This window comes from Xiphophorus hellerii, chromosome 10 (assembly GCF_003331165.1).
Source record: "Xiphophorus hellerii strain 12219 chromosome 10, Xiphophorus_hellerii-4.1, whole genome shotgun sequence".
NCBI lineage: Eukaryota > Metazoa > Chordata > Actinopteri > Cyprinodontiformes > Poeciliidae > Xiphophorus > Xiphophorus hellerii.
This window is the reverse complement of record NC_045681.1, coordinates 24,007,090-24,017,839: the sequence shown is the minus strand read 5'-3', so window position 1 is coordinate 24,017,839 and position 10,750 is coordinate 24,007,090. Positions and strand designations below refer to the sequence as shown.

At 39.8% G+C, this 10,750-nt stretch overlaps 3 protein-coding genes across 8 annotated transcripts in view; 2 read left to right on the top strand and 1 right to left on the bottom strand.

Moving 5' to 3' along the window:
- Window positions 1-2,273, top strand: ptges3l (prostaglandin E synthase 3 like). Its single transcript, XM_032573384.1, has 7 exons — window positions 1-186; window positions 315-428; window positions 503-569; window positions 666-764; window positions 868-957; window positions 1,965-2,027; window positions 2,130-2,273. Exons 1-7 carry the CDS (start codon window positions 152-154, stop codon window positions 2,136-2,138), a joined length of 477 nt encoding a protein of 158 aa, XP_032429275.1. The 5' UTR covers window positions 1-151; the 3' UTR covers window positions 2,139-2,273.
- Window positions 2,274-3,697: 1,424 nt separating this feature from the next.
- On the top strand, window positions 3,698-9,547 carry aarsd1 (alanyl-tRNA synthetase domain containing 1). The gene is made up of 12 exons (XM_032573383.1): window positions 3,698-3,841; window positions 4,124-4,252; window positions 4,337-4,496; window positions 5,220-5,277; window positions 5,361-5,517; window positions 6,214-6,330; window positions 6,413-6,543; window positions 6,628-6,694; window positions 6,768-6,859; window positions 7,778-7,832; window positions 7,902-7,996; window positions 8,076-9,547. Exons 1-12 carry the CDS (start codon window positions 3,803-3,805, stop codon window positions 8,212-8,214), a joined length of 1,239 nt encoding a protein of 412 aa, XP_032429274.1. The 5' UTR covers window positions 3,698-3,802; the 3' UTR covers window positions 8,215-9,547.
- A 299-nt stretch (window positions 9,548-9,846) lies between these two features.
- Window positions 9,847-10,750, bottom strand: part of LOC116726603 (myoferlin) — a 39,371-nt gene continuing 38,467 nt past the window's right edge. For all 6 annotated transcript variants that reach the window (XM_032573376.1, XM_032573378.1, XM_032573379.1 and 3 more), the window contains one exon: window positions 9,847-10,325. In XM_032573376.1, the coding sequence (XP_032429267.1) occupies window positions 10,287-10,325 (39 nt within the window). In that variant the 3' untranslated portion in view covers window positions 9,847-10,286. The remainder of the gene's footprint in view (window positions 10,326-10,750) is intronic.

The following is a 10,750-nucleotide window of genomic DNA, read 5'->3' as shown; positions in this document are numbered from 1 at the left end:
CAGCTGATATTGCTCTATTTATAGCTTCTTGGGCCTGGTCATTGTATTAGAGCGTACAGCGTGACACTAGAGAAAAGTAAAGCCTTTTACTTTTCTGCGATTTAAAGAAATAAAAGAAGTAGCTGCTCTTTAAATTTTTCCAGGAATCAGAATGAACAAACCAAAGATTGTAAGACCAGAAGTAAGGTAGGTGTTGGTTTTCTGTTAGTGTGCAGTAGGAAGAAGCTGCTCACGCGTGAACCTTTGCTTTGAGCTTTCAGGTTTGAATCTTCACACCAATCAAACAAATCACCACTGACTCTGTGTCTCAACAGTCAGCCGGCACATGCGCTGTGGTTCGACAGAAAGAAATACGTCACCATCAACTTTGCTGTTCAAAAGCCGACAGGTGTCCAAGTGGACATCCAGCCAGACAAAATGATTTTGTGGTGGGTTTGTGTAATTTACTCTGCTGATAACTGCACACGGTTTTCGTCTGACTAAACTTCTATCTGTTAAACAGCTGCAAAAATGACACAGATGACGTCTTCTACAATGAACTACACTTTTATGACAAAGTCCAAATCCATGTAAGGATTCACTTTTTGAAACTTCTTGTGTTTATTAACTTATGTGTGAAATACGACATTAAATGTAGACCTGGAAATGGTTTCAACACTTACAAGGACTCCAGAGAGACAGTGCATGAACGCACCATCCACGTCTTGCTCAGAAAGATGAAACCAGATGTTGCATGGCCTCGCGTCCAGAAGGACCCTGCAAAGGTAGCAGCAGTAAAAAGCTCTCATCTCGCACAAATTTAATTGGTGTGACTTCTTTGTATTGTTGAGTTGTGTGTTTAACAATATGTTGTTGCTCCTCCTGCAGCCCAGCTGGATTTCTGTAGACTTTGATAACTGGAGAGACTGGGAGCATGAGGAAGATGAGGGAAAGGCAGAGTACGACCAATACATGGATGTGAGTGGGCCCCACACTCTGCACTGCTTAAGCTGTTTTCACATGTTGCTGCGTTGCAACACAGAATCCTGTTGAATTTCATTAGGTTTTTATGCAGCTGACCAGGCCTCTGCACCCTGCAGCTCTATTTAATTAATTTAACTGTAAAACATAAGCTATTTATATAGTAGGTGTCCATAAAACTGAAAACGTCTCACATATGACTACAGATCATTTTGTTTATTAAGAACAAAATGATCATGCAGTTTATTAAAAGCTCCAAACTTGCTCTGTGGGTTATAAAGGTTGCTGAAACCTGCAATAAACCAGCAAAGACTGGTGCAGGTTTCTAAAATGGAAGGAAATGACACATCATTTTCATTTACTTATTTATTTTTACTTATCAAAATTTTGCATGTAGCGTGTATTTTGATTCAGCCCAAGCATTTTTCAGAACCATATTTTTACTGCAATTAGAACTGCAACTTCTTAGCGGGTTAGTTCAAGCTCAGTTCGTTTGGAAAATCTGACATCTGAACATGACATTTCAAATCTTCTGTAATGGATTTGCGTCTGAACTTGGAAAAAGCCACACTAGTATGAGAATATGTTTAAACCTAAACCCTTCCGTCTAGCTGTAGCTGCATGTCGGGTTGTTTTTCCTGCTGGAAGGTGAATATCCGCCCCAGTCTCAACATACAGTAAGCAACAGATTTTCGCCGTGTCTTTAGCTCCGTCTTCCCTCCACTCTGACCAGCTTCTCTGTCTCTGCAAAGGAAAAACATAACCAAAGCATAAAGCCATCCCCACATTTTATTGAATAATGATTGTGTGCTCAGAGGGCACACCATCAGAGAGGGATGTGAAGCGTTTCCTGCTCACAGACTTTTCAATATATTTTTTAAATTATTTGAAATAATTTTTTTTTACAGTGCATGATGAAATGTGAAAAGATTCAAAGGTATATTACAATTATGCAACATATGCATGATTAAATTTCTGGGCATGTTTTTTTTTTTCTTTGTCAGATGATTCAAGAAATGGCCAGTGAAAACAAAGGAGCCGTACCGGACATGGGGGACCTCAGTGATGTAAGCAGAGGAATCTGGCAGCTTTCATTATGTAATATGGAAAAATGATCATTATTCTAATGAATATGTATTCAGACATATATCTATTTTCTTCTCTTGCAGTCTGACTAACTCTTCAGGAAGGTTTTTGGAGACAGATTTTCCTATACAGCCCTGGATTTTTAAATACTGTGCTAAAGCTTGTGAGAATTGTGAGATAAAATTGTTACATGCTTTTTTTAATAAATATTAATCTATTCCACATGTGCTTATTTGTGTATTATGGTGTATGACGTTAATGTTCTGTCTGTATTTTCGGTTATATTTTAAAAATGAACAGTCAACAGGTAAAGTTGACACGTTGAAAAAGGTGATGGAGACAGATGGAAAGTCTGGCATTTTTGTTAACTCCAGCAAGTGGCAGCATTGAAAGTATTCAGCATTAAAGGTATTCAAGAGGAATAGTTTAGCTTTATATAGGATACCTGAAGAAAAAAAAAACATTCATAGTCAGATTTAATAATAGAAACAATTTGCAATCAGTAGATATGGAAAGAAAAAAACTATCACAAAACATGCAAAGATGGTAATGCTGTATTTATTTATGAATCTTGACATACTGATAATGTGTTATGCTATATTGCATTTGGTTTAGTAGCTCTTAATATACATTTTTGATGACAATGAGACCAAAATCTGATACTGAAAAACTGTCTCAGCAGCAGGTCAGCAGCACAGGAGCACCACAGGGCTCTGTACTTCCACTGTTCCTTTTCACTCTGGACAGATGTCCAATACAAGTCAGACTACTATCATCTACTGTAGATTTCAATAGAAACAGAGTTAGAGCAAATACTATTATCAATCGTGGTTGTAGTTGGGAAGTATAAACACCTTGGTGTTCACCTGGACAACAGACTGAACTTGACACCAGAGAGACAGAGCAGAGTTTGAGGAATCCTTCAGTGTTTTTTTTTTTTTAACCAGTTGCAGGGGTGTCAAACTCCAGTCCTCAAGGGCCGCTGTCCTCAAGGGCCGCTGTCCTGCAACTTTTAGATGTGCCTCTGCTGCACCACCTGAATAGAATAATTAGGTCATTAAGGCTCTGGAGAACTGATCTACACTAGGAGGAGGTAATTAAGTCATTTCATTCCAGTGTTTTGTACCTGTGGCACATCTAAAAACTGCAGGACAGTGAACCTTGAGGACTGGAGTTTGACACCTGTGAGTTAAAGTGATTGAGGTCAAAGTTCTCATTTTCAACAGTGACCTGTTAACAAAATGCTGCTTATCTTCCCTAAATCTGTTGTAATCTTTTCTAACATTCTGTTGGGGCCGCAGTATCAGATCCAGGAACTCACAGCTCAAAAAGCTACTAAAGAAGGTTGGTTCTGTTCTGGGAACTACTGTGAAACATCTGGAGATGATGGTACAGAGAAATACTTTTTTATAAAATGAAGAACATTGAGGATAAAGAACATTAAATTATGTGATATGAGTTACTTTTTAATTTACCTCTGGGGTTCTACAATACAAGTATTCTTGAGTGTAACTGAACAGACAGACACTGATGTATTGTTTCGAACTAAGCAAATAGATAAAGGAAGAGTTCAACTGGGTGCCAGCCAATGATGCGTATGGCCCCTTTAAGGGATGCCCGACGAAAGAGGAAAACCCGAAGTTGTTAAGTTTGGACTACATTGCTACCCGTGCTTCACTGACAGCTTTGCGTTGGATAAGTTTAAACGAGTCTACACCACTTTCAGACTCGGGTTTCGCCTCTTAAACAGCCCAGAATGGCTTTCCAGTGTCAGAGAGACTGTTATATGAAAGAGGTACGAGTCTCTAAAGCGGAAACTAAACTAAGCATCCCGGAAACGTAACCTTTAAATCCTGCTGGATCTACTAGCATGGCTGCTAAACTACTATAGCTAAAGCTAACTTCACTTTTATTTTCAAGAATTAAAGTTTTTGTCTATTTTGAGCTTTGAATTGTGTGTTTATATTCATTGTGCATAGCATTTACTCACTGTGTTGCTCTTAAATCAATCGCAACATTGCCATACAACAATAGAAAAGCGTTGCTGGCTGACCCATTTCCATTCATTCGCTTTCAGTTTGTCACCTCTGTAGTATCCTGCTGTCCTGCGGAACTAAAACAAGAAGTGAATGGAAAGAAAGAAACCCTTAAAGGTTTTAATGTCCTGCTCCAAGATACAATCTTATTCCCTGAGGGAGGAGGCCAAGTAAGCGCGTTCATCATTAAGCTTGTTCCACCACTGAAAGTGTGTGTGCGTGTATGTGACGCTATTTTCTTGATGCTCTCACAGCCAGACGACCATGGTCTGATTGGAGAGGTTCCAGTTTTAAGAGTGACCAGGCAGGGACCGGATGCAGTCCACTTCGTGACCTCACCTGTGGAGGTGCGTCAGGAGGTGCGCGTGACTGTAGACTGGGAGAGGAGGTTTGATCACATGCAGCAACACTCAGGTGAGGAAGAGGAGGATCAAACGGCAGTGTTTTAACTGCCCTGAAATACAAATGCTTTCCAAGAATGTGTGCATTCTTCTCCGTTTGTCACAATCACAAACATCCAGGTATGTTATTAGGGTGCTATGTAATAGGTCAACACCAAAATAGTGCGTAGATGTTAAATGGAAGGAAAATGACACGTGGTTTTTCAATTTCACTACAAATGAAAATCTGAAAAGATTGGCGCAAATTTGGATTTAACCGATTTTATTCTGATACCTATGAATAACATCCAGGGCTACCGGTTGTGTTCAGAAGTCCTTTAATTGGAGAACAAAGTCCACTTGTGTCCAAATTATTCTCAGCATAAATCCAGCTGTTCTGTTTGTGGCCTCAGAGGTTTGTTAGAGAACAATGCAGCATCATGGAGACCGGGCAGCACAGCAGACAAGTCAGGGAGGAAGTCCAGTCCTGACAGAGAGAGCCATTTAGCAAAAGACAAAAATAGGAGCACACTTAAAGATAACCCAGAGCCCATGTGTAAGAGGCATGAGTTACTGTAGATTCATCATGTGAATGTAGCGTTGTCACTGGGCTGATGAAAAGAATGGATGAGGAAGCTGGGCGTGATTGGATGTCAGATTTTCATATTTGTTTATTTGTCCCTGAAGACATACAGTGAGTCGAGAGTGTAACGTGAAAAAATAAAATGTTCTAAGATATAGTTTTCTTCTTCCTTAGGCCAGCATTTAATCACAGCCCTGGCAGATGCAATGTTTGGATACAAGACCACTTCCTGGTACATCATCGGATCAGTTTCACTGTCGATAGAGACCTGAGCATTTCCCTGGTCTGATGTCATTTCCCCCTCCCTCTCTTCAGGGACTTGGGCCGTCACAGAAGCACAATTGAACTGGACACTCCATCAGTTAAAGCCGCGCAGCTTCAGGAACTGGAAGAAGCCGTGAATGAGAAGATTCGAGCTGGGATTCCCGTCAATGTTCTACTCCTTGATTTAAGCGACCCTGCTGTGGAGAAAGTGCGCACACACACACTTACACACACATGTTTACAAAAATGAATTTGCTTAATGGAAACACGCCAACACACATTTTTGTTAAGTTTTTGCACAAGGCTTAAGTGGTAAAGTGGTCATATCAAAATAGATGGATTTTACAAACTGCAATAGAAACACTTTTCACAACAATAGCCGGATGTTACTACTGGCAAAAACGATGAAGACAACAGGAAGTAGTAGTAGGATGATAGTTTTTGTTTTTTCAATGTTCAGCTGGCTCCACCAGAGCTCTCACAGCATCACAGCTCATCAAAAGTTGTTGCGTATTTGAACATGTTGAATCCAAAACTCTTCTGTAAAATTGCTGACTATAATTTCTCCAAAACACCGCATACATAACCGCTCCCAAGTAGGCGGGGCTTGTCGCTCCATCACCTGAGTAAGACGCCAACGCCTCATCTTATGCCTGAAATATGAATGTGTTACTGTTTAAAAACCACAGCGGGAACGGACGTAATGACGTATCGCATGAACAAGCTCATTCACGTGATTTTAATTTCATTTCTCATTTAATAAAAACACTGCAGTTGTGAAATAGTTTTTTTACATTAGCAGAATATAGACAGATTTGTGCGCAGTAGTAATGGAAACACAGCAGCAGATACTGAGCTCCTCAATCAGTGATTGAAACATGACCATGGTGTTTGTGCGAGGCAGGTGAGGAGTCGGGGGCTGCCAGATGACCATGCAGGGCCTATTCGAATCATCGACATGGAGGGCATTGATGCCAACATGTGCTGTGGAACCCATGTGACCAACCTCAGCCACTTACAGGTGACTCCCATCACTAAGAACACAGACATCAGCTGAGGTGGTTACGATAAAAACAACTTCTCTCCTGATTTTTTCCTCTCAGGTCATAAAGCTGCTGGGAACAGAGAAGGGAAAGAAAAACAAAACCAACCTCATCTTCCTTACAGGGAACAGAGTCCTGAAGTACGCGGAGAAGAGCTACAGCACAGAGCGATCGCTGGTCTCTCTCCTGAAGTAGGTTCAAACTGACATGTGTGAGGAACACAATGCAATGCAAAGCTCAGAGATGAAAACATCGTCTTGGTCATGACTCCACAGGACGGGTCCAGACGAGCACGTCGAGGCCGTGGAGAAGATCCAGAAGTCTGTCAAGATGCTACAGAAGGTAGAAGGAGTTCAGCTTCTATCTGAAGCTGCAGCCCTGAGTTTTTATCCAACCTATCGAAATGTGTTTCCAGAGCAACCTGAGTCTGCTGCGGGACATGGCCGTGCTTATTGCTCGGGACTTTAAGAACAACCCTCACAGAGGAAACTTCTTCAGCTTTCACAAGTAAGATAAGCGGTCAACATAGAAAACTATTCATTACAATCAGAAAATAAGGATTAATGGGGGGATTTTATGTGATGGACTCACTTAATATTGCATCACTGTGTAAAGTTGAAAAGAATAAAGAGAACTGAAAAAAGAAAAGTTGAGGTTTGAAGTCGGGATTCACGATATATCAGCATCCACATCCACATCGGCCTGATGAGTAGAACTGTGTTGATAACAACCTATGTTTATTACCATCTTGTTGCTGTTTGTTTCAGGAGGGGGCGGGGCTTGTCCCTGTGTGTAGCTCCAGCTCAGATGGAGGCCTGTCATAAGTTTTGCTGGATGATAAATTGCAATAAATGATAATATGGCATTTTGAGACCATTTTCAATTAATCTAATGCTAATGGCAAAATGCAAGTACAGCCTCTCAAAGGTCAACAAATTGTAATTTCAAAAGTACCTTTAACACAGGAACCCGACATTTTAGATATACCAAAACAATAAATAAAATGGATTATTTCATCCCTAAACAAAATTGACAAACTACTTTGCACCAAACATTGCAGCATTTTCCAAAATGGCAGCTTTACAAAAATATTAAAGGGCAACATCACATTATTGCACTAATTTCAATTTATCATGCAATCAGATTACTGCTCATTGCGACAGGCTTACTCAGAAGGCTTCACAGTGGATTAATATTTCAATGTTAAAAAGGCATAGAAATATCTCAGTAAATATCGGTTATCAGCCCATAATAGCAATGTTATTGACCCAATTTATCGTTTTGGGGATTTTTGTTTGTTTTTTTAATCAGTGCATCCCTAGTTTGCAGTTGTAACATGGGGAAATGTGCAAACTTTGGGGGATGAATAAAAACCTTTGCAATGCATTAGAAATTTCAATAATTGGAATCTTCCTCTAACTACAGAAAAGAAGGTGACAATGAGTTCATGAACATCATCGCCAATGAAATAAACACAGAGGTAAGACCTCCACCTGTCTGCTTCAGCCCTGCCTGATAATCCTGGAGTAATCGTTTTATTTGCCTGAAGGAAACTCTGGTTTTCCTCACTGTTGGAGAGGAAAAGGGAGCCGGTTTGTTTCTCCTCGCTGGACCCAGTGGACAAGTTACCGAATTAGGTCCACGGTAGGAGGAGATTCTGACATGTTACCATTGTATTTTTTTTTTTTAAAAGAGCTGTTGAAGACGCCTTTGTTCTCTTCAGGATTTTGGAGATGCTTCAGGGAAAAGGGGCGGGGAAGAGCGGGCGTTTCCAAGGCAAAGCCAACAGTCTGGCACGCAGAGAGGAGGTGGAGGCTTTCCTGAGGCAGCACTGCAAACATCACAGCTCAGAGGAAGAGTAAAGCCTGCAGCAGAGAGCGCCCCCTGGAGGGAACCGCAACTCCGCAACGACTTTAAACCCCAGAAAAAGATGTGTACAGAACGTTAAAATAAAGTCACATTATTGCAGTGGCATGCTTAGTAGAACATTTAGAAAAGTCTGATCTTTATTTAGGAGCAAATTTATACATAAACAGTTTACAAAATAACTGGCACAACTGCTGGCACCTGTTCTGTTGAAACATGTTTAGAGCCTACAGGGTGTTCACACTGTTTCTCTAGATTCTCACAGCTGTTCTATCAGATTTCATTCTGAGGCTTGGCCTGACCCAGAGAGAAGGTTCAACCTGTTTAGTCACTCATTCACCCCTGATGGCCCATTTGCAGTTTTCTGGTAGAGTTGACCATGATTCTATTTAAAATGTGAAAGTTGTATTTCTAAGCGTTCATGATGGCAGGCAAAGGATGCTTTGCCCTCAGCATCACAGGTCTCTCACCGTACTGAGGTGGTAACAGCCTGGACATGGATACAGCTAAAGCTACACGTTAGCTTGGCATGCAGACATTTGTATTGTTAGGGGTTGCTACGGTGACCACAAGATGCCACAGCATACTGCAGCTCTGTGACAGTTTGGGATTTTTGTCACCATTTACACCCATAAAAACTAGAAGTCATGAATTAGACATTTCTTGAAAAGTCAGAGAAATGAAATGTGTTGCGTTTTTTGTATTAGTTATTTTGTTATTGTGGACATTCTTCCATGCTGAATAAAGTTTGTCCAGTATTAGATTAATTTTAGTGATATTCTGCAATATATGATGAGTTTATATTAGAGGTTTGTACACATCTTTACCAGAGATGCCAGTTTGTCTATTTCTGTATGTAGATGTTAATTTTTTTTTTTAAATACTGGAGCACTTTTCTAATGATGTACATATTTGTATGTGGAATACTGACAGGTGGCTCCTATAGCCATGTGAAATACAGGATGATGATTCAGAATAGAAATGCAGCCTCCGTTTAAATTAAACTGTTTTCACGGTGCACCGTCTGAGCTGCTTTTGCATATTTTACCTCCATGTGAAACATAACATTAAAAACCAAGATTGTTTTAATGTTATGCAATGAGATATGAGAGAACCACAATATGAAAAAGAAAAAAAAAACTTAATACATCAGCCACATTTCATAAACCTCTATGCTGAATGAGTATTTTAATAGATTAAGTTGAATTTTAATGAACATGCATCTTTGGGACTTAAAATTTGAAACTGTATTAACCAGTTTGTCATTGAACTCCTTTATTAGTTTCCCATATCTGTTTGCAGACATAATAAATCATAGAGTTAAACAAGCTGCTTAATTTTACTGTCATTGTTAACATGTCCATAACTGTTAGTGGTTGAAATCCTCTCCAGTGTTCAGCCTCAAATATTTCATCATAATATAATGAAAGAAATCCTGAAGAACAAACCTCATACAGATGGAATTTTCTCTTCTGCTGTCATATTTGCACAATAAATCTAGATTTTATTTGAAACTTTTGAGTCTTTATTGTATTTTTCCTCCAACATTGTTTTCCATTCATATGAAAGTGATGTGCTACAGCAGCAAACGCCACTGGTGACTCATTCAAACAAATCCTCTGGAAATATTTAACTTCAATGTAAAACATGTTTAATATTCCACTTAAAAACAGGACAGACATGACAGAACGGTTTGGCACAATAACATTAAGGAGACAAATCAGGAAAGGATGACTTGCGATGAACGTCTTAAATCCGTCTCAGTGACCGTGTGGATAAAATTGTCCCCATACCAACGTAGAACCAGAACCCGTGTTCAGACTGCATGACCTTACAACGGACATTAAAACGGTTCAACCACCTGTGCTTTTAGGCTGCATGGCAGCGTGAAATGTCAACAGTGTCCCATGGTTGTCGCCTTGAAGCTGTCTACATAAAATACACATTTATTATGGCAACAGTGCAAATATGCAAAAACACCCGCCTCAATAATAAAACACCGTCAGCTGTGAAAATAAAGGCAAATCCTGTTTAGTTTGGCTGAGTGTCCAGTCGGTGCGATCCGTTGTCACTGGAGCGGCTTCACGATCTTCATGGAGATGTAGTTCTGCAACAGAGGAGTTGAGACGAGTCAGCGCTGCTCCGGTACCTGGACTATATTATTTGGAGCATTTTTCATAAAGACATGTAGAAAGACATTCAGGTCGAATTAGATATCACTGTAACCTCACTGCAAACCCTGCTGTAGTGCTGATGCTGAACTTGGATCAAATGTCCAAACTTTGTCATGTGGGTCAAAATTGCCAAGTCAAAAGTAAAAGGCAACCAGATTAAAGGAAAAACAGAAATATCTGCGGTGATTAATAAACTAATCATGCTGTATTTTAATTGAAAAACTTTGCATATTTTTTTGCAGGTTATGAATATGCATGTTTGCCATATTCTACGCTTATAATTTGATGTCGAAACTCAGTCATACATCTATGTGAAAGCCTTTGCTGTATTTAGTTTAACAAATTATTAAAAACAGAT